General features: G+C 40.2%; 1 protein-coding gene across 3 annotated transcripts in view; it reads left to right on the top strand.

Annotated features, from left to right (window-relative positions):
• sesn1 (sestrin 1) overlaps positions 1–24,232 on the top strand; it is an 83,688-nt gene that overhangs the window by 56,272 nt on the left and 3,184 nt on the right. For 2 of the 3 annotated variants that reach the window (XM_073055883.1, XM_073055885.1), the window contains exons 2-7: positions 3,958–4,023; positions 5,136–5,336; positions 11,003–11,185; positions 15,555–15,791; positions 20,428–20,578; positions 22,533–22,648. In XM_073055883.1, the coding sequence (XP_072911984.1) occupies positions 3,958–4,023; positions 5,136–5,336; positions 11,003–11,185; positions 15,555–15,791; positions 20,428–20,578; positions 22,533–22,648 (954 nt within the window). The remainder of the gene's footprint in view (positions 1–3,957; positions 4,024–5,135; positions 5,337–11,002; positions 11,186–15,554; positions 15,792–20,427; positions 20,579–22,532; positions 22,649–24,232) is intronic. The other variant, XM_073055884.1, reaches the window with a different exon arrangement.

Raw genomic sequence — 24,232 nt, 5'->3', positions numbered from 1 at the left:
GGGATGATGAGTGGTACAGAAAAGTTAAAGTAAATGGAGGTTTGTCAGGAGGACATAGGAGAAATTGAGTCTGGATGTTTCATAAGCTGAAGAATAGATGGAAAGTAGATCAGAGCAAATCGCCTCAATGGCATTTCATATTAAGTTTAATTTCAAGATTTGCAGATTTTTTTCATGTATTTTTGATACAATTACTATGAACAGTAATGATTGCATCTCAAATACTTGGTGATGTGCACTCATAATGCCTTCAAATGTCAGCATTTCTTGGAAGAGTTTGTATGTGGTATTTCATTAATACCTAAGAGGTTAAATTTTAATTTTATTTTTAGCTGTAAGATTACACATAAATGGTATAAGAAGTTAGATATCAAAGTTCAAAGTAAATTTATTATCAAAGTACAAAGATCACCATATACAAGCCTGAGGTTGATTTTCTTGCAGGCGTATTCAATAAATCCATAGAATAATAACCATTACAGGATTAATGAAAGACCACACTAATTTGGATTGTCAATCAGTGTGCAAAAGACAACAAACTGCAAACACAAAAAGAAATAATAATAAATAAATAAGCTATAAATATGAAGAATGTGAGATAATGAGTCCATAGGTTGTGAGTCTATTTCAATGATGGGTCAAGTGAAGTTATCCTTTTTGGTTCAAGACCCTGATGGTTGAGGGGTAATAACCAGGTCCTAAACCTGGTGGTGTGAGTCCTCGGGCTTTTGCACCACCTTCCTGATGGCAGCAGTGAGAAGAGAGCATGCCCTGGGTGGGTTCCCTGATGATGAATGTTGCTTTCCTAGAATCTAATTTGAAAGCTTGGATACATCTCTTCCAAAATCAGCCTTATTGGAATCTAATTGTGCATCTTAGTTGCCATTTTTAATTACTACATTTAATTAAGATACCATGTAATAATGCACACATTCTCAGCTTAACAGACAACTGGGGAACTATAACCTCTTGAAGGTCCAAGACCCATTAGTAGATGTTGGCTTCCTACAAAGGTCCACACAGCGATCACTATAACTAATCTATTCCCAAGCAGAGTTTGTTCAGTAGGAAGCAGACAGTGAGACACTGGCACTGTAGTATGTTCTGCAGGAATGTTTTCCCAAATTTCTCAGCTGTGAAGTTCATCATTGAGCTCATGTTAGGTTAACTTAGCGCAAGAATACAGGGCCATTGAAATGAATGGGGAAAAATTATTGGGGGGAAAGATAAATAGAACTTTTATTTAATTTAAATTGGAATGTCTTTAATTGTGTATCTGTGAGTTTTAAAACTTTTAACTTCTGATTGCTTTTAAACATTTTAACTTTCAGCAGGCTGTGAATGATTTTGTATGTCCATCAATATTACGGGCATGCACAAGCATTATTCAATTGGCAGCTGGTGAATTTAGTGGCCGAGATTCACCAGGATATAGCACCCCCCACCCCACCCCCGTCAGAAAGCTGAGCCCTGGACAACAGTGTAAAGCTGTTTGGTTCAATGCACAAGTGACCAATTTTATTAGCCTTGGTTGTTTTTGCAGTTTCAAGAGTGGAAACATTGCCATCAATTCCAACTAGCCTGTGTACAGTTTTCCAACTATTACCTCAGGGTGAATGTACAAACTTAAAATTCCTGAATGTTTCTCCTGCTCAACATCTTTGTCTCTCACTTCCTTCTGTAGCCATCAATTCTGCCATTTACCTGGTCACTCAGTCTCCTGCAGTCCCACTTTCTGAGCATCGGTGCTTCGTAGTTCAACTGGCCAAATGCATACGAATCTTAACCAGTCACTACTTTGAGACATTTTCCTCGTGGACATTACCACATCCACTATGATGTCTGTATTGGCCAGAGCCTGAAATTAAGTCCAATCTAGAACTTACTTTCTTCTTTGCCTTGCAGTTGGTTTTCAACACACTTGACTATTCTTTTTGTTATTCAATTCTTTAAGGTCTTCTTTTTGCTCATGCCTGATTTAAACTCGGTGTCAGTGAAAAGGTGGTGTTTAGAATGCAGTAATATAGGAGTTAATTTAGTAAGGCCAACTCTGATTCAGAAACCTATGACAGCTAAGGGATTTTAGATTCTAGTAACTACGTAATTTTTAAAAATCTTCTTCATTAATGTCCTTGAAAGAAGAAAATACGCCATCCTTAACCATTCTGGCTGTATGTGTCTCTAGAACCACGAATGTATTGATTTTCAATAGCCGAAGTTTAAGGGCCATTAGGGATGGATAACAAATGGGCTGTATTGCCAGCTGTGTCCAAGTCAAGATGATGGGTTTGTTCATGTGTGAACTGCTTGAGTTTTGAAGGTTGCAGTTCTAGAAGGTGTTTTTATTTTTAAACTGTGCTGCCCAGCAATCCCATGATTTAATCCTAGCCTAATCACGGGACAATTTACAATTAACTTTGGACTGCAGGAGGAAACTGTAGGACCTGGAGAACATAGAAGCTCCTTACAGGCAGTGGTGGGAATTGAAACCTGGTCTCCTGAATCGCAAAGCGTTGTGCTAACCACTTTGCTACCATGCCGACCTTGTTGGAGTAGCATAGACAAGTGGGTACATTTTGTCAATGCTACCTCCTACACTCTGGTAGTCATGGAGGTTTCTGATTGCTCTCACTTGGACTCTGCCAACTCTCTCGATATCACCTTCTGCAGTTGAGAAGGGCAGAGCTTGGAAAACTGCCATTAACTGCATGCTATCTATTTATTACAGCTCTACCCATTAGGAAGTATGAATAGTTCCTGTAGCTTGAATTGTATCAGCACTGTACTCATAAAATACAGGCGAGTTGTCAATATTAGTTGTTCTAAATGCTCAGACCAGCTTTGTGCAATTGGCAGGAAAGCTAACTACTACTGCTGCAAGTTCAAAGTTGCCATGTTTTGTGAAGCTAGATCCTGATGTACAGAGTCCTGTGAATAGTGGCATAATAAATGTTATTTTGGATATGTTCATTATCAGTGCTTGATTAAAAATCAATAGCACATGGATAGAGCAGAAAGGGAAAGAGGTTGGCGGTTTTTCACTTAGTGTCATAGACACTTGTCCTAAATAAAACAGCTTTCAATTTCTGTTTGCCCTGGCAAATTAATGTGATTGGGTTGTGAATGCTGAGAAAATTTCCGATTTGTTCAAAGAACTGAGTAAAAATCTGTACCATTTTCAAAGTGGGTAATTGCTGCCTTTTACCGATTAGTGTATTTTCAGAATCGCGCTGTTGCCTCCTAGTCACCGGTACATCAAGGTTGCTTATGTTCAGTCAACTATGCTGCATTGAGTTGGGCACAGATGTTGAACCATTTCACATTTCTGCACAGCTGTAATTAACAGTTACATGTTACCATGTTAAACATCAAGTTGAAGAAACAAAACAAGATCATCTCCGAGTAGCTCAGTTGTTGATGTAGTAGTTGCAGAACTCTATGTCCTTGGCATCAAGTCAATTAGAATATTGGAGCATTGCCACATTGGAAAAGTAGAAGGTTTTTTTAAATGTATGCAACTCCACTGAAATAAACCTCTTGTAGCTTTGTATGTAGATTTGTCTGTGTTCTCTTTTTGTAGTAAATTGTAGAAAAGCTACTGTAAAAATGCTTACTTCAGTGGTTTTTGTCTTGCTTGAGGAAACTGCAGGAACAATGTGTTCTAGGCAGGCTGCCAAGTGGTTTTAAAGAACACTGAGCTTCCAGCTGGTCTAATGTTCATTTTAGTCAGATTCTCGCACCATCAAAACAAGCTGATGTAACTAATCTGTGCTCTTGATACTGTTTGTTCTAATCTATTTTCTGTACAGTACTTTAGTCCAATTGAAGAAATAATCTTCGAAATATTGGTTCTCTATCATCAGTCATGACCAACTCTTTTAGTATTAAAGTTAGTATCTGCACTCTTTATTACACCACAATTGTCTTATTGAGTTAAATGCTGTTCTTATTCCACAGGAAATGGGAATGAGAATCCCCAGACCTTTAACACAAGGACCAAGTGAATTCATTTCTGAAAAAGAAGTATGTATGTTTCTACCTTCTGCTGAGTCCCATGTAATTTAACTTGGCAAGGTTGTAGTGGTGCACTCATTCTTTGCTAAAGAGTGTTTGGAAATGTGCACTGCTGGAATAATGTTTAATAATTTCAGAATCTGTTTTAGCAGATTGAATGGTAATGAACATGCAGCCTTTGACTTGATCATGTTGTCTAAGTCTACTTCTCTTTTTGTACAGCAGTTGTTTCAAAATAAATGGTTTTGCTTTACCATCTTACAAACATTGCATTGGAAAGGTTTTCATGTGGGACAGTAATTTATTGTTATGTGAGAATGTGATTAAGAAACAGTAATTAAGTCACATTTAAACTGAAAATGTTCCTTTTTTATTTTTCTGTTTAAAATAGTGGTTTATTTATGAAACCAGAAAAGAATTGAGACACTTCAAAAGAGGCAATTCTAAGTAATCACTTTGGCCTAAGGAAATAGTTGGTAATATTTTAAATGTACGCCCACCCACATATCTCAAATTATAACTCGTATCTCACCAATTAGTAGAATGGTTCCAGACATCTGTTTTATAGCTTCTCAGCTTATAAATAGTTCAGATATGCAGTGACGATTTAAAAGTACAGAATATCTATGCAGGATATTGTTAAAATCCTGTACTTTGTAAAGTTTAATGTAGATATACCTTTGGATGTTGAGACAAAATTATTTCAGCAAATTTCTCTCCCAAACCAACATTAAATGTGCCAACCTTTGTAAAGGTCTCCCTTTGACCTGTAATTACACACAAAATGCTGGTGGAACTAAGCAGGCCAGGCAGCATCTATAGAAAAGAGTAAACATGTGACATTTCAGGCTAAGATCCTCCATCAGGACTGGAAAGAAAGAGAAGAAGGAAGAAGTTTTTCTTTCCAGTACTACTTCCACCCCTCCCCCACTCCAACTTCTAATCCTGACTTTTTTTTCTGCTCACTCTTTTCCATCGATGCTGCCTGGCCTGCTGAGTTCCTCCAGCATTTTGTGTGTGTTGCTTTGGATTTACAGCATCTGCAGACTTTCTATAGCTATTGTACAATAATAATTATTGTGATCCGTGTTATGAGGTGAAAATTATATATCTTTGAACAGATTCTTCAACTGGGAAGAGAAGATGCAGAGACGCGTGTATTGCTGATTGAAGCGTTTGCAACTTTGGGTTGTCTGGACAACATAACATTATTGATGGGCTTTCATCCACAGTATCTTGATAGTTTTCTCAAAACACAGCACTACCTAATGCAGGTGGATGGCCCATTGCCATACGATTATCGGCATTACATTGCGATAATGGTAAGTCATTGTTGCCATGTGTTTGATCAGAATTGAATATTCTCTATGAACTACTTAGCAAAGTTTGTGCTTGCTTACAAGACTTTGGTCAAAAGGAATTCAGCCTAATGAAATCCATCAAGATGTGTCACCTCTGTTTCAGACCATTTACCAACAGTGCCTCTGAATCGGTTTCCATACTTGGTGGGAGATGCTGGTTCCTGCACCATCATTGTCTGTGTGTTTGATGGGATTCTTCAATTATACAGGCTAGGACTTTGAGAACAGATGGAGATTTCTTAAAAAAGCTCAGACTATCAGCATGACAATCATCTTTGCATTTACAGTCCTCAACACTTGAAATAGTGCACCTTCAGTCAGGCTGTCACATAGTTGTACAGTGTAGAAACAGCAACCTTCCTCTCTGCTTGACACAGTTGGCTGTGTTTGCCCTAAGACCTCCAAGCTCCTCCTTTCTATGTATCTATCTCAATGCCTCTTAAATGTTGCAATTGTATCTGCCTCCACCACTTCCTCTGGCAGCTCATTCCAGCTCCACACTACCCTCTGTGTAAAGAAGTTACCGTTCACATCTCTACTAAGTCTTTCCTCTCGTTTTCTTGTACCTAGTCCTCAAGTTTCAGACTCCCCAAACCTGAGCAAAAAATGGTGAATTTTATCCATACTTCTCATGATTTTATAAATTTCTGAGGTCACCTCTCATTCTGACACACTCAGGAACAAAGATCCAACATGATCCTCTAATTTGGGCCCTTTAGTCCAGGCATCTTCCTCATAAATCTGATAGAACATAGAATAGTACAGCACAGGAAATGACTCTTCAGCCCACAATGTTGTGTCAAACCAATTAAATTTGTAATCAGATAGCCAACTAAACTAATCCCTTCTCCCTACACAATGCCCATATCAGTCCATTTTCTTCACATTCACGTGCCTATCTAAATGTCTCTTAGAAGTCCCTAATGTTTCTGCCTCTACCACCACCCTATGCAATGCATTCCAGGCACCCACCTCACTGTGTGTATATATTTTTTTAAAACTTGCCCCTCATCTTCTTTGTAATTACCCCTCTCACTTTAAATGCATCCCTTCTGGTATTAGACATTTCAACCCTTGGAAAAAGATATTTTCTGTCTACTCTAGCTGTGCATCTCATAATCTTATAAACCTCTATCAGCTCTCCCCTCAGCATCTGCTGTTCCTGAGAAAACAACCCACATTCGTCCAAACTCTCGTAATAGAGCATGCCTTCTAATCCAGACAGCATCCTAGTAAACCTCTTGGCACCATCTCCAAAGCCTCTATAATGAGGCAACCAGAACCAAATGTAGTAATCCAGATGCAGCCTAACTAGAGTTTTATAATGCTGCAACATAACTTCCTGACTTTTGAACTCAGTGCCTTAACTAATAAAGACAAGAATTCCATAAGCCTTTTAAATCACTCTATCAACCTTTCATGCATCTTTGAACTTAAGCCCCAAGATCTTTTTGCTTATCAACACTGATAAGGATCTTGCCCTTTACAGTGTACTGTTTCTTTCATTTCTCTGCCAAGGTACAACAATTCACGTTTGGCAGGGTTAAACTCTATCTGCCATTTCTCTGCCAATATCTGCAACTGATCTATATCTCATTGTATTCTTTGCCAAATTTCTACACAATGCGCAACGTCACCAGTCTTCATATCATCTGCAAACTTACTTATCCATCTGTCTCCATTTTCATTCAGATCATTTATATACATCACAAACAGCAAAGCTCTCAGCACGGATCCTTGTGGAACACCACTAATGACAGAGCTCTAGTTAGAATAAGTCCCTTCAACCACTACTCTCTGTATTCTATAGGCAAGCCAGTTCTGAATCCTAACAGCCAAGTTGCCATGGATCCCCTGTATCTTAATCTTCTGGACGACCCTCCCATGAAGGACCTTGTCAAATGCCTTATTAAAATTCATGTAGACAATATCCACCACTCTACCTTCAATCGGGTGGCAACTGGTTAGCACAATACTTTACAATACAGATGATCCAGGTTCAATTCCTGCTGCTGCCTGTAAAGAGTTTTTACGTTCTCCTCATGTCCATGTAGGTTGCCTCTGGGTGCTCTGGTTTCCTCCCACAGTCCAAAGACATCCCGGTTGGTAGGTTAATTGATCATTGTGAATTATCCTGTGATTAGGCTAGGACTAAGTGGGATTGCTGGGTGGCTCAAAATCCTCAAGTCAGTAAAGCATGACTTGCCTTTCAGAATGCCATGTTGACTCTACTTAATTAGGCCATAACTTCCCTACCACTGACGTGAGACTCACCATCCTACAGTCTCCAGGTTTATCCCTTTTGATTAATGGAAGAACATTAACTATTTGCCAGTCCTCCAGGACATGAAGATATTGGTCGAGACCCCAGCAATTTCTTCTCTTGCCTCTCAATAACCTGGGGGTATATTCCATTAAATCCTGGGTACTTATCTACCTTAATGTTCTTTAAGAGATCCAACACTACCTCCTCCTGTAACTCAAAATGCCCTTGCATATCAATACACTCAGTACTGAGCTCCCTATCCTCCACATCCTTCTTAGTAAATACTGATGTAAAGTACTCGTTTAAAAACCTCACCTACATCCTCTGCATCTAACCAAATACTCTCCCCTTTATCCATAAGTGGTCCTACTCTCTTTTTGTTCTGGATATGCGTATAAGATTCCTTGGGAATCTGTTTAATCCTGCTTGTCAAGGACTCTTCATAACCCCCTCTGGCTTTCCTAATTCCCTGAGTTCTCTTCTGGTTTCTTAATAATTCTCAAAGGCTCTGTTTGATTTTGGCCTCCTAAACTTTACATACTTCATCCATTTTCTTCTTGACTAAATTCATTACCTCTCCCAACATCCAATGTTTTCTTACCTTGCCATCTTTGTCCTTTCATCTTCATAGAACATACCTGTCCTATGCTCTGTGCAGTTGGTTTGTAAACGTCCTCCATATGTCAGATGTGGACTTGCTCAAAAATGGCTGTTCCCACTTTACTCCTTGGTTCCTACCTAATGCTCTCATAATTTGCCCTGCTCGAATTGAATACTCTCATGCAAGGTCCTTACTTTTACCAATCTATAGTTATCTTAAAACTTAAGGAGTTGTGGTCACTGGGTCTGAAAGTTTGGTCACATGGGCAAGCTCAATACCCACCACCAGGTCAGTAAAGCCCCTCCTCTTGTTGGACTATCTATATATTGATTTACAAAACCCTTCTGGATACAACTAACAAGTTCAGCCCCATCTAAACCATTTGCACTAAGAAGGTTCGAATTTATATTTAGGGAAGTGCTAAATATGAAGATTCAAAGATTTATTTATTATCAAAGAATGTATAAGTTATACAATCTTGAGATTTGTTTGCTCACAGTCAAGGAACCCGAAAGAACCCAATTTAAAAGAGACCAACCCCCAGTGCCCACAGAAAGAGTTGAAGTCCTCCATTACAACAACCCTATTGTTTTTGTACCTTTCCTTAATCTGCCTGCATATCTGTTCCTCAATGTTCTGGTGGCTACTGGTTGTGGGGGGAGGGGGGATTGGAATCTGTAGTAGTATCCCATCAGAATGATTGTACCCTTCCTATTTTTGAGTTGTATCCTTACAGATTCAGTGATCAAGCCCTCCAGTATGTCCTTCCTTAGCACAGCTGTGATGTTATCTCTGATTAATCATGCAGCTCCTCCACCTCTTTTACTTTCCTCTCTATCTTTTCTAAAACATCAACCCTGGAGCATTAACCACCCAATCCTATCCCACTCTCAACCAAGTCTCAGTAATGGCCACAACATCATATTTCCTATTTCCTTGTACTGATCCTTGCTCTAGTTCATCATCTTTACCCATCATACTCCTAGCATTAAAATAAGCACACTTTAAACTGCCCTTCACATAGTGTGTATTACTTTGCTCGTGCTTGTTTTTTTTTACTGGCCCTAACATCCACCACCTTCTCCATCTCTCCACTTCCTGACCTGGTGCTCTGGGCCCCATCACCCTGCCTAATTAGTTTAAACCTTCCCAAGTAGCACTTGCAAACCTCTTGGCCAGGATGTTGGTTCCCCTCCAGTTTAGGTGCAAATCGTTCCTCTTGTACAGATCACCCCTGCCCCAGAAAGGTTCCAATTATCCAGAAATCTGAAACCCTGCCCCCTGTACCAGTTCCTTAGCCACTTTTTCATCTGTACTATCATCCCATTCCTGCTCTGAATGGGTACTGGGCGTAATCCGGAGATTACTACCTTAGAGGTACTGTTCTTTAGCTTCTTCCCAAACTCCCTATACTCACTGCACAGGAACTTTTTCTCCCTTTCTGCTTGTGTCATTGGTACCAATGTGCACCACGACCTCTGGCTACTCACTAGCCTCCTTGAGAATTTTCTGCAGCAGCTCTGAGACATTCTGGACCCTAGCACCTAGGAGGTAACACACCATCCTAGTATCTGTTTTGCGGCCACAAAATCTCCTGTCCCCCCCCCCACTATTGAGTCTCCATTCAATATCACACTGCCTAACTTTACCCTTCCCTCCTGAGCCTCAGAGCTGGCTGCAATGGCCTGGCGGCAGCAGCTGCTACCATACTCTGGTAGGTCATTCCCCCCCACCCCCAGGCAGTATCCATAGGGGTTACTTTTTGCCGAGGGGGAATAGCCACATGGGAACCCTGCAGTAATTGCTTACACTCCTTACTTCTGGTGTCCCCTGTCTGCTACCAGAAGCCTGAATTGTGGGTGTGACCACCTCAGTAAGAGTCTAATCTGAGGTTTTCAGCCCCTCAGATGGTCTGCACACGCTGCAGTTTGATTGTCTTTCCCATAACTAAAACTGAACACAACACTCTCGCCATTGATTTATCTAACTGCCACGTAATATCCCTATTCCTAATCTCAATGAAAGCCAGCATGCTAAACACCTCTTTCACCACCCTGTCTGCTCACACTCCAGCTTTCAGCCCACTGTGCACTTGTACTCCCAGCTCCCTCTCCTTCCCAAGAGACCAGTTCTCTGCCATTTACTCTATAGGTCCTAGCCTGGTTTGACAGTCCAAAGTGCATCAGCTCGTACTCATCTAAGTTGAAATCCATTTGCCATTCCTCAGCCCATCTCCCTGTCATATTTATCTGTATAATTTGACTTGCTATTGTAATTCATAGTTTTGTGATATTAGTATTCATGGTTCTAGATTTTTTCTGAAGAATTTCTAAATTTGATATTTGCATATATACAAGCAAAATACAGCTAAGGGAAAAATAATGACCATTGGCTCTTTGGTTTTGACTGATGGGTGTGATAAGGCTCTCTGTGCTCATAAGTAATCTTAATTTTGGTACGTAAATCTACAGTTCTTGTAAACAAAATTCAGTTTAAAGTTGAATGAATGTTCTTACTGTAATCCAATATTTTTTGGTTTATATTGCAATGTCAACATTTACCGTAAATCTGATTTGTGCCTGATTCAGTTTAGCTAAAATACATCCTTTAGAATTGTAATAAAATGTATACTAACACATTCCTGAGATGTACAGTAAATAAGAGCTGTTATTATTAACCAATATGGTTTAAGGGATAAATTGTAATGTATATCTCTTGATATGATTTGATATGTCATCTGAATGTTTATGCTTTTTCTAGGCTGCAGCACAACATCAGTGCTCGTATCTTGTCAATCTCCATGTGAATGACTTTCTCCAAGTTGGCGGGGATTCCAGATGGCTCGCAGGATTAGATTCTGCTCCTCAAAAGCTTCAGACATTAAGTGAAGTGAATAAAATTCTTGCTCACAGGCCATGGCTTATTACGAAAGACCACATTGAAGTGAGTGATCCTGTAGTTTCAACGCATGTGTGTGAATTTTATGTGGTTGCTTATACTCATCTGCAATTCCACATCTCTCTTTCATTATCAGTAATGATTTCCTCAGTCAGGGCCATTCTCATTGTTCAAGGTCAGTTTATTGTCATTCAACCATACACATATTCTACCAAATGAAACAATGTTCCTCTGGACCAAGGTGTACAGCACAGTGTATATAACTCACACATAACTTCATAAAGTAATATCGCCACTAGTACATTAACAAATAATAAAGTGAATTTACAATGCAAGTTAGAAAGTAAACAGCATAATGACACTAATGCTTATACTTGATGACACCTGGGTGATGGCAGGGAGTTTATTAGGCTTACAGCCTGGGGGATGAAGCTGTTTTCCATCCTAACAGTTCTCACCTTAATTCTGCGGAACCTCCTGCCTAATGGTAGGGAGTCAAAGAGATTACTGGATGGATGGGAGGGATCATTGACAGTGCTAAGGCCCCTGTGTACACTGTACTCCTGATAAATCTCTCTAATGGGTGAAAGAGAGATCCCAGTGATCCTTTCAGCAGACCTTGCAATCCTTTGTAGGGATTTGCCTCATTTTTACTGATAATTTCCTTTACTGCTCTGCTATCAAAATATTTATTTCCCAATTTTCACTACCAATGGAACAACAAAGCTTTCTTCCTCCTCTTTAGCTCAGCTTTGACAAAAACCTTGTTTACAAACTACCATATGTCTGCTGCTCCTTTAGACAAGCCGATAACATTCCAGCTGATTTGACTCCAAACATCACAATTTTGGTCCACTGATGGGACCAAATCCAGATACAATGACTGCCTATTTGACTGACAGACATTGGGGAATTCTAGTAAAACTAAAATCAAATGAAATCAAGGAAAAATCTCTGCAGTAAGTCAATTTATACCTCATGCAAAGTTGATTATGGGTGTGGCACATCAACCTTCTGATCCTAGGATATGAGTCCATGAATTCTACATGTAAAGCAATAACAATAAATAAGAGTTTAGAAAAAAAATTAGTCTTTTTCACAAAACCCAAGAAGAAGTGGTCTAGCTGTAGTTAGAGAAGATTGAGAGCAAAGGGAAGGATTATAAAGGAGCAGTAAGGCTGAGGATCAAGGAAGCTTTGGAATTTGGGAAGACCAAGATAATATTAAGGAAAAGCAAGTAGAATGCAGAATGTAAGAGTGATGTAGTGAAGGAACAACAATTGATTGTAAAGTTTCCTTAAAATTTGCCAATTGTTTCTTTATTTAATATCTAATGTAGGTCCCTTATCAATCACGATGAGGCATTGAATTAGGCAGTATGAGTATACAGCAAAGTTAAACAAATATTTTGTCTTTTTATAATAGAAGACATCAAATACCTCCTGGAAACATTAAATGAGGAGCTTGATTGAGTTAATAGTAAAAAGAAGTTTGTACAATGCTCTGCAAAGTCTTGGGCATATATAGCTGTGATGTCTAAAACCTTTGCATGGTACTCTAGAAATTTTATGTATTGTACTGTACTGCTGTGGCAAAAAACACAGATATCATGAGAGATGTGAGTGATAAACTTGGTTCAGATATGGGTCTCTATTGAAGAATGAGAGTGGGAAGGGGACAGAGAGGGGAGTCCTGGTTGGAAAAAGGAAGGGAGAGGGGAGGGAGTAGGAAGCACCAGAGGCGCATTCTGTGAGGCACCATAGCTATACTGTGTATGCACATGTGACTAAGGTGTTTCCACAGTATTGTATAGCTTTGGAGAAATTAATGGACCTGAAAGCCAGTAAATACCCAGAGCCTGGTGACTTGCAGTCCAATAATTTGAAATGATGTTCCTTAGAGGTAATGTGTACTTGGGTGTCAAACCTCAAAAATCCATTGAATTTCTAATGATTCATAGAGATTGCAAGTTCCAGATGTAACACCACTGTTTATGAAGGGAGGAAGGGAGTGAAAATACAAACTGTGAGTAGAGAAAATGCTGCACTGAGACAAAAGAGACTGTGAATACTGGAATTTGAAACAACAGATAAACAGTCAGAATTTTCTAACTCGGTGATGTTCTACAATTTATTGTCTCAGACCAAGAGCTCCCTTTGACTTTTTATCCAAACAATAGTATACCTTCTAACCATATTGTAACTATAACCTATTTGTTAACTCAACTTTCATTGACTCCCTGCTTTGTATCACACAGTGCTGTGTTAGTGTTCTGTTTACCTTGAAGATGACAGCAATGTCAGCAACTACACCAGAAAGTAATGTTGGAGAATATAGAATACTACAGGCAATAGAGGCCCTTCGGCCCACAGTGTTGTACTGACCTTTTAACCTACTGTAAGATCAATCTAACCCTTCCCTCCTACATCGCCCTCTATTTTCCTGTCATCCATGTGCCTATCTGAGAGTTTCTTAAATGTCCCTAATTCCTGTATCACCACTCTTGGCAGGGCATTCCATGCATTTACCACTCCCTGTGTAAAGTAATTACCTCTGATATCCACCCCCCCCCAATACTTTACTTCAGTCACCACCCTGGAAAAAAGGCTCTGGCTATCCACGAGATCTATTCCTCTTATCCTGTACACTTCTATCATGTCAGCTCCCATCCTCCTTCGCTCCAAAAAGAATAGCCCTAATTCATTCAACCTATCCTCATAAGACATGCTCTCTAATCTAAGCAGCTTCCTGGTAAATCTAATTTGCACCTTCTAAAGCTTCTACATCCATCCTGTAATGGGGCAACCAGAACTGAGCACAATATTCCAATTATGATCTGTCTGGGGTTTTATAGAGCTGTAACATTACTTTGTGGCTCTTGAACTCATTCACCTGACGAATGAAGGCCGAAACACCATAAGCCTTCTTCACCATCCTATCAACTTGCGTGGCAACTTTGAGAGATCTATGGATATGTACCTCACGATCTCTCTCTTCTCCCCCCACACAGCCAGGGGTCATGCCGTTAGCCCTGTATTATATCTTCAAATTCAACCTTTCAAAATGAATCACTTCACACTTTTCCAGGTTGAACTCCATCTGTCAGTTCTGCATCCTGTCCGTGTCATATTGTAACAAAGAACAACCTTCTACACTATCCATAAATCCACCAAACTTCATGCCATTTGCAAATTTATGACACCTGAGTCATTTTTCCACTTCGTCATCTAACTCCTTTATAAAAATCATAAAGAGCAGGGTTCCCAGAACAGACCCCTGGTGAGGTGAAGAACTGAAGAAGTAATCTGATAGAAGCCTGTGGACCATGGAAAAAAGGGAAGCAGGAAGGGCACCAGAGGGAGGTGATAGGCCAGGTGAGAAGAAGAGAAGGGGAGTAGGGGAACCAGATTGGGAAATGGGAGGAGAAAAAGAGAAGGGAGCAGGGGAGTAATTACCATAAAATATGGAAATTGATGTTCATGTCATCAGGTTGGAAGGTACCCAGACAGAATATGAGGTATTACTCACCCAACCTGTGTGTGGACTCATTGTGGCCATATAGGCGGCTATGGACAGACATGTCAGAATGGGAATGGAAGTGGAACTGAAGTGGGTGGGTGGTCACTGGCAAATCCAGCATTTTTACAGAGCAGAGATGCTCATCAAAGCAGTGCCCAGTCTACGTAGGGTACCTGATGTTGAATAAGTCAAACTGTGAATACCAAATATAATAGATGACCCTGATAAACTTGCAAGGTAAGTATCGCTCATCATCTTGGGTACTGACCTAAAAGTACCCAGGACATCTTCAAGGAGCGGTGTCTCAGAAAGGCAGTGTCCATTATTAAGGACTTCCAGCACCCAGGGCATGCCCTTTTCTCACTGTTACCATCAGGAAGGAGGTACAGAACCCTGAAGGCACACACTCAGCGATTCAGGAACAGCTTCTTTCCCTCTGCCATCTGACTCCTAAATGGACATTGAACCTGTGAACACTACCTTACTTTTTTACTATATTATTTCTATTTTTGCGTGATTTTTATTCAATGTATGTATACTGTAATTGATTTATTATTAATTTTTTCTATATTAGCTGCTGCTGTTAACAAATTTCATGACACATGACAGTGATAATAAACCTGATTCTGATCTGACCTGGAAGGACTGTCTGGAGCCCTAAATGATAGTGAGGGGGGAAGTGTAGAGGTAGATGTAGCACTTGTCCTGCTTGCAGGAATAAGTGCTAGGAGGGAGATTAGTGGGGATGGCCAAGTGAGTCACGTAGAGAGCAGTCTTACAGAAAGCAGAGACTGGGTGGGAGGGAAAGATGGTGGTAGTTTGTGTTCATAATAAGAATGATGTATAGCTGCAGATTGTGGCAGTATCTTAACATTATTTATTTATTTGTTTACAGAAGCTTTTAAAAGCCGATGAGCATGGCTGGTCCCTGGCTGAATTGATACACGTGGTGGTACTGCTCACACATTATCATTCTCTTGCATCTTTCGCATTTGGTTGTGGTATTAACCCCGAAATACATTGCGATGGAGGCCACACTTTTCGTCTGCCTTCTGTTAGTAATTGCTACGTGTCCGATTTGGCAAATGGTAATAATGCTGTGGAAGAGCGACTGAATATTCAAGAAAGAGAAGTAAGTTCAGAAGTATTGAACGTTGTCCGTAGATGATAGATTATCAGAAAGAAAAAATAAAAATGTGAAACATTTCAAATATCCTCCAGTCATTGTTCACACCCACTATTTTTATCTGATTGATGGTGTGCCTTTGTGTCCTCATTTCTAACATTTGTGGCTCTGTTGTCAACCTACAGTAAATCTTTCTTAAGTTGCTCTTTAATGCCTTCCTCCTTTAGTGATTTTTTAAAAAACATGTTTATGCTTTCTTCAATCTTCTCATTAATTTGAAACTCAGTCACATCTCTTCCATTTCCTGAACATCCGTGCTCACCCCATTCTCCCGCCACCTTGACAGGGATTGAGTTCCTCTTGTCTTCTACTGCCCCATGAGCCTCATTCTCCACACCATTTTCAATGGGATCCTACCACCAAACACACCTTTACCTCCCCCACCCATTTGTGTCTCCCCACTAATCACCCACCTGGCATATCCCTGTAGGCAACAGAAATGCCCATTCTCCATTCACCACCTCCTTCACCTCCATTCAGGGCCCCAAACAGTTCTTGCAGGTGAGGCAATTCTTCGCCTGTAAATCTCTTGGGGTCCTCTATCGTATCCAGTGTTCCCGATGCAGCCTGCTCTTCATTGGTGATCTCGAGGCAAATAGGGGAACTGCTTTCTCAAACACTTCCGCTCCATCTGCCAAAACTGGAATTTCCCGGTGACCAATCATTTTAGTTACTATCCCCATTCCAGTTCTAACTTGTTGGTCCACCATGAGGCCACTCTCTCGGTGGAGGAGCTACATCTCGTATTCCATCTAGGTAGCCTCCAATCTGATGGCATGAACATCGATTTGTCCTTCCAGTAATTTCTTTTCCTTTCAAAGGTACATTTAACATCAGAGAAATGTATACAATATACATCCTGAAATGCTTTTTCTTCACAACCATCCACAAAAACAGAGGAGTGCCCCCAAAGAATGAATGACAGTTAAATGTTAGAACCCCAAAGGCTCCCCCCCCCGCACATAAGCAGCAACAAAGGAACAATTCTCCCTTCCCCCACCAGCAAAAAAAAGCATCGGCACCCGCTACCAAGCACTCAAGCGTGTAGCAAAGACACAGACTTGCAAAACCCCAAAGACTACTTGTTCATCCAGTATTCTTTTTTTTTTTTTTTTTATAAACTTTTTTTTATTGTTTTCAAATTGTTACAGAATAAATGTGCATGAAAAAAAAAGTGTTACCCAACCCCCTCCCCTTAACCCCTCCCCCCTAACATCCCTATTAAGAAAATAAGAAAGAGAAAAAAAAAAGGAAATGCCTGGATGTTGGAAGATCCCCACATGCTCCACGGAGTTCTCATTTTTTTTTTTTTTAAATATATGTTAAAGTTCTTTTTCTTTTCAATCTATAATAATACCTAATCTTTCCACTTTCGTGGTATCCTGGGAAATCTTTATAAAAGTCTCCATGTTGCTATGTGTGTCCCCACCATTCATCCAGGCAAAAAGATAGAAAAAAATTAAAATATAAAGGGAAAAAAAAAAAAAAAAAAAAAATACCCCCCTACTAATGTTGTGGAAAAAAGACACAACATTACCCCCCTCTGCTGTACGGGTCATGGCAACCGCCATGATTACACACGTGAATCCCGCAGTAACCGATCCACAGCCTCCCAGCTCCCCCGTAACATAAAAAAGTATATGTATAAGAAGAGAAAAAAAAAATACTATTCTCATTTAGTATTTCTAAAATTTTGCTTTTCTCTTCTGTAATATCCATAAATGTCCATCACTTCTGTTCCTTGGGTCTATCTTCATCTTTAATCCATTACGTTTGGAAGCCTCTATGTGTAGTTAGCGAATAGATGGAAGTTCTTGTACAAACTCCTCCGCTTTTCGATAGTCGGAAAAAAAAAATTTTCTGTCCTCCAGAAAAATTATCAGTGTTGCTGGATGACGCATTGTAAATTTATAACCCTTTTCCCATAAGGCTTTTTTCGCTGGGTTAAATTCCTTCCTTCTCTTCAACAGGTTGTAACTTATATCAGGATAAAAAAGAATTGGTTTCCCTGCTATCATCAGTGGCCCGGGTTTCTATTTTTGGCACTTTGGGCAGCGGCCTTCAGGATCTTTTCTTTGTCTTGGTATCGTAAGCATTTTATCAAAATTGATCGTGGGTTTTGGTCAGCTCGAGGTCTTGACCTTAAAGATCTATGCGCCCATTCAATCTCAATTGGAGTTTCTCTTTCCATTTTCAATTTTTTAGGGATCCATTTTTGAAAAAAATTTATTGGATCTTCTCCTTCTATATCTTCTTTAAGTCCAACAATTTTAATATTATTTCGTCTACTGAGATTTTCAAGCTTATCAATTTTTTCCATAAATTGTTTTCCTTCTGATGTCCAAGCAGTATTTTCCTTTTCCATTTTGTCCATTCTTTCAACCATGTCTTCCGTTGTAGTTTCCAAGTCCGTAATTCTTTTTTCCATTTTTTCCTGTCTCTTTGTCATTTTATCAAGCATAGTCTCCATATTGGTCATTTTTTTTTCGAGTTTTTTTGGTTATTTTTAATTACTTTTAATGTGTCTAATTTACGCATTATTTGCCTCAAAGTCTTTTCTATATTTCTAGAAGGACTTTTACCTCCTTCAGCTGATCCTTCCGAGAGATTTGATTCTCCCTCCGATTCGCTATCACTTTCAGTTGCAGTGGTAGCTGGGCTTTGTAGTTCTTTTTGTTCCTGTTTGCGCATGCTCCATCCTTCGCGTTTGCGCAGTTCACGATGGTTTTTTCCTTTGGAAGTGGCAAGCGTTGCCACCATCTCCTGTTCAGTATCACCGGCGATACAATGTACCTGAGATCGCGGCTCCTCGGTAGACGTGGGCCTCGCTCTTGTTCCAACTTGCGTAGTCTTCCCGGTATTAGTTTTCTTCATCTTCTTTCCTTGAGGCATAGCTTGACACAGTCCGGAGTCGTTTATAAGCAACTTTTAGAGAGTATTGACTAACTTTTCTTCATTTAAACATTAATTTATTAACTTTTTACGGGAGAGCTGGGTCCCTGCGTCTCGATCCTACGTCATCACGTGATGTCCCCGTTCATCCAGTATTCGACATACCACAGGCTCACTCTCTCTCCCTAATAAGGGAGAAAGAGGGGTCTCCATTTCATAGTGAGAGGGGAGACATAACAAACAACTTGCTGGTTTACAATGTTAAAAGTCTGTTGTGTCACTTTTTCTGAGCTCTGTGCCCAAAGATCTTGGATCTCTGGGCACACAGCCAGAGATCTTCTGTCTCCCATGACACACCGATCTCCTGCTGGGACGGCGACCTTCGATCCGCCCGTCTCCAGAGCCACGAGATCCTGGGCCTCCGAAGGCGAGCTGAGCTCTTGGGCCTCATCCTTGGCATGTCGAATAACAGCCAGCCGTGAAACCCCAAGAGCGGGTCCCATTCTCACAAAGAACTGAAGTCAGGGTCTTCAAAACAACCCTGAAAGGGAAAAATTGAAATATTAGAGATGGATGTAGCGCGGTTTCCGAAGGTGCAAGCAAAGGAGTTGCCGTTTAGTACCATTGTAACTAAGCTCTGCCGTCCCTTCCCTCTTCTTCTTTTCCCACTGTGGCCTCTTCCTCCTCTTCTCACCTGCCTGTCACCTCCCCCGGTGCCTCTCCTTCCACTCTCAATGGTCCTACCTAATATCAGCAAATGTCTACAATATACAACGTGAAATGCTTGCCCTTCACAGACATCCACAAAACAGAAGAAAACCCCAAAGAATAAATGACGGAAAAATGTTAAACCCCAAAGCCCCCCCCCACACACAAGCAGCAGCAAAGCATCAACATTCTCCCCTCCCCCACTTGTTCCAACAGGAAGCATCAGCTCCTCAAAGAGCCCTCTCCTATTAGACGCTTTTCCACCCACCTGGCTTCACCTATCACCTAGCTAGACCTTCCCCTTTCCCCATCATTTTATTCTGACATCTTCCCCTTTCTTCTCAGTCCTGAAGAAGGGTCTTGTTTACTCACTTCCATAGATGCTGCCTGGCTTGCTGATTTCCTCCAGCATTTTAAACGTGTTGCTCGGGATTTCCAGCATCTGCAGAATCTCTTGTTTATGATTTGAAACTCTTTGAGAAGTTTTGTAAATGAGGTTCACAGTTCAAGTTTTTGATCTAATTACATTACTTCAGCATTCCAGATAATTATCATCATCAAATATGGCCTTAAACAGCATTGCTTTCTGAAAATGTGTATCAGTAATATGCAGAGGGTTTAGGGTACGGTTTAAGATGTTGCAAAATGCATCATGCAAAGTGCAAGCAAGGCTTGCACAGCACCAAGTTCATGCAGAACACTTGCTTCCTTTTAAATGTTTGCTCTACCTACACCAGGTGGCTATAATGAGTCAAAGTTGCTTACTTTTTAAATGAACTGCAGGATTTATTTTTCTTAGTAATCTTTTGCCCCAGTTTTAAAAGTGATTTATGATGAGGATATTTCCTTTTTAATTTTTTTTGTTAAAAGCTGCCTGATAAGCCTTGCGAGTTCAGCTGCAAAATTATATGCTGCACAATAGTTTTTTTTAATTGTACAGGAGGTCATCTTAGAGTGCAGTGAAAAAGATCTGTGCTTTTAGCAGGTTATCGAAACCACTTGTGAAGTAGAAGCCCTGATGGAAAAAATGAAACGCCTACAAGAATGCAGAGGTGAAGCGGAAACAAGCCAAGAGGAAATGGCAACAAGATTTGAGCGAGAAAAGACAGAGAGTTTCTTTGTTACATCGTCAGGTGAAAATAATCTCTGTTAAGTTATGTTAGTATTGGTTTATAGTTGATAGGCTTAAATAAAATAATAAATTCTGGTAATGCTTACTAAACAGAGACCAAGCGAGAGAAACATTTAGTGATTTGCCTCCATCAGAACTGGAAAATGTGATGGAAGATGATATATATGGTGGTATAGTTTGTCTACAGATGCGAAGCATTGTGGTTGCAGCTTAAAGATGCAGCAGTGTGGTAGCTGTACATTAATTTAACATGTTGGTAGTGTAAGTGTGAAAACCAGTGCATACATGTAAGGTAAACATTTTTTTTTAGCAGAAATGTCCAAAATAGATAGATACTTTATTCATCCCCATGGGGAAATTCAACATTTTTTTCCAATGTCCCATACACTTGTTGTAGCAAAACTAATTACATACAATACTTAGTAAAAATATGATATGCCTCTAAATCACTCTCTCAAAAAGCATTAATAATAGCTTTTAAAAAGTTATTAAGTAGTTTACTTAAATACATTAAATACAATCAACCCCGGCACTTTAACATATCTTACTCCTGGCGGTTGAATTGTAAAGCCTAATGGCATTGGGGAGTATTGACCTCTTCATCCTGTCTGAGGAGCATTGCATCGATAGCAACCTGTCGCTGAAACTGCTTCTCTGTCTCTGGATGGTGCTATATAGAGGATGTTCAGGGTTTTCCATAATTGACCTTAGCCTACTCAGCGCCCTTCGCTCAGCTACCGATGTTATACTCTCCAGTACTTTGCCCACGACAGAGCCCGCCTTCCTTACCAGCTTATTAAGACGTAAGGCGTCCCTCTTCTTAATGCTGCCTCCCCAACACGCCACCACAAAGAAGAGGGCGCTCTCCACAACTGACCTATAGAACATCTTCAGCATCTCACTACAGACATTGAATGACGCCAACCTTCTAAGGAAGTACAGTCGACTCTGTGCCTTCCTGCACAAGGCATCTGTGTAGGCAGTCCAGTCTAGCTTCTCGTCTAACTGTACTCCCAGATACTTGTAGGTCTTAACCTGCTCCACACATTCTCTATTAATGACCACTGGCTCCATATGAGGCCTAGATCTCCTAAAGTCCACCACCATCTCCTTGGTCTTGGTGATATTGAGACGCAGGTAGTTTGAGTTGCACCATATCACAAAGTCCTGTATCAGTTTCCTATACTCCTCCTCCTGTCCATTCCTGACACACCCCACTATGGCTGTGTCGTCAGCGAACTTCTGCACATGGCAGGACTCCGAGTTATATTGGAAGTCTGATGTGTACAGGGTGAACAGGACCGGAGAGAGCACGGTCCCCTGCGGCGCTCCTGTGCTGCTGACCACCGTGTCAGACCTACAGTCTCCCAACCGCACATACTGAGGTCTATCTGTCAAGTAGTCCACTATCCAATCCACCATGTGATAGTATTAAGTAATAATACTTAAAGGCCATTTGGAGCTTTGAGACCTTATTGTTACCCTCACAAACACGTTTTCTTTCCGTATTTTTACTTCCAGTGATTCATTCTTTATTTGTTTAAAGGGGGGGATGTGGACATTTCTGGTAAGGAAAGCACTTGACATCCACACCTCCACTTGAATTGAGTGCTGTTAAAAGGCTCAATCAAATAAAACCTTGTCTGTCTGATTTCTACCAGAGATATTTGAAGATGGCTTTAGTTTGGCTCCGTTCTTTCATTGTAGGACCATTTTGAATATGATCATGACAGTCTATTAAGCACATCACATTAAATCTTTGAGCATTAATGTAACTTTCATTCTAAAGTTAATAGTTGGGTTGTAGTTTGCCTTTGGGTGTAATGTTGGGCCTATGATAGCCAACCGCAGGCACTCATGATGTTCTGCGCTGAGGCAGTGAGTCTGCAGTGCAGCATGCAACTGGATTCCAATGCCTTTGGCCACATCGGTTCATGCTTTTGTTTCAATTGCAGAAAATGAGAAATCGATAGACATCAGGGAGATTTCTCGTCATTTTGAAGACCCAAGCTACGGTTACAAGGACTTTTGCAGATATGGTGAGCAATATGTGCCCACTTTTCGAGCTCAGGTAAAACTTTAGAGATATCTTCTTTGGCCTCAGTATTTGTTATATTTTGTATCAAAATGTTATGTTTTTAGGCTGTAGGACAGAATTTGTAGGATGCAGTGCCCAGGTTATGTTTGCCTAGTCATGTCATGAGGGTGAGGTACTTGAAAAAGCTGGTTTTAATTTCTCTTTTCCCATTGTTATTGCTTGTATTATTAATAAGGTTGGAGACCAGAACAATTTCAAACCTACCCAAACATATTTTTGCATTAAAAGTATTGGACTATTTGGAGCATGGGTCATCAAAGTCACATTTTATTTTTATAAAATGACAGGAGGAGGCTTTTTTTGCTCATTGGGGCCACACCTGCTTCCAGGGAGCCAATTCCATTGGGACTCCTTCTCCCCATTCCCCTATACAAGTTGAGCACCCCTCATCTGAAATTCCAAATTCCAAAAACCTCCAGATTCAAATTTTTTTAAGTGCTGACGTGACGTCACAAATGGAAAATTCCTCAAGGTACTGGGAAGTTTCCCAGGTGACGCACAGGTCTCTGCATACCACAGACAGTTCTGGGAAGTGACCTTACACATGTAATGAACAAGTGTTAATGAAAAATAGAACACTGCATAAAGCAAAAAATGAAGATCTCAGTCACGTATTGAAATAATGCATTCATCTGCTCAGAATTTATGCCACTTGACAGTATGCTGATCATGAAACAAGCAAAGATCTGTTGTGAAAAACTGAAAATTGAAGGTAATTGTCAATATTCAGCAGCCTGGTTGCAGAAATTTAAGAAAAGGCACGGCTTTAAAATTTTAAAGATTTAAAAAAGATAAAGTGCCTGCTGATCCCGAAGCTTTGAGTTTGTGAAGACTATCGCTGATGAAAATCTAACATCAGAATGTCTGCAATACTGATTTTTTTTATGGCATATATAAAATCTTTTTTTAAAAAAAAGTAAAATACAAATATATTGTACTGTAACCTTTTAATCAAAACTGGGCATCATAGGTGAAGGCTGAAAGCCTGCCATTGTTTGTTGTTTTCACAGCTGATACAGGTACTTTCCCAATGCTGCCGTGCTGCTTTTCTTCCCTTCATACATGATATTTTCACTATATTAATGATATGCAATATCTTTTACTGTTAAGTACATGCATGAGATGAACAGTAAGACAAAGTAGCACATAAGATTGAGTTGGAAATTATGGCGATCCCAAGATTTCGCATCATGTATCCCAAAATCCAAAACACTTCCAGCTCCCAGCAATTTGGATACGGGGTACTCGACCTGTATTCTGCAGCATGTTCTATCTTAAACATGCCTATCATTACCCTTTGAATCTATTTCTCTTTGCTTGTAACAACTTCTAAGTAATATAGTAGTGTATAAACCTACCAGGATGAAATGAAATTGGAACACCCAGATGCCTTTTATATTGCTTCACCATGTGGGTGGACAGTATGCAAAGTCCACACAGGCAGCACCGAAAGTCAACTTGTGTCCTAGAAGGCATGAGGCAACGGCAATAACTGCTGTACCATGTCCCGTTCTATAGCAGTTGACTGATCAATCAAGTTAACAGTAAGTGTCTTTG

The sequence above is a fragment of the Hemitrygon akajei genome, chromosome 9 (assembly GCF_048418815.1).
Source record: "Hemitrygon akajei chromosome 9, sHemAka1.3, whole genome shotgun sequence".
Lineage (NCBI taxonomy): Eukaryota > Metazoa > Chordata > Chondrichthyes > Myliobatiformes > Dasyatidae > Hemitrygon > Hemitrygon akajei.
This window is presented reverse-complemented; position numbering and strand designations above follow the sequence as displayed.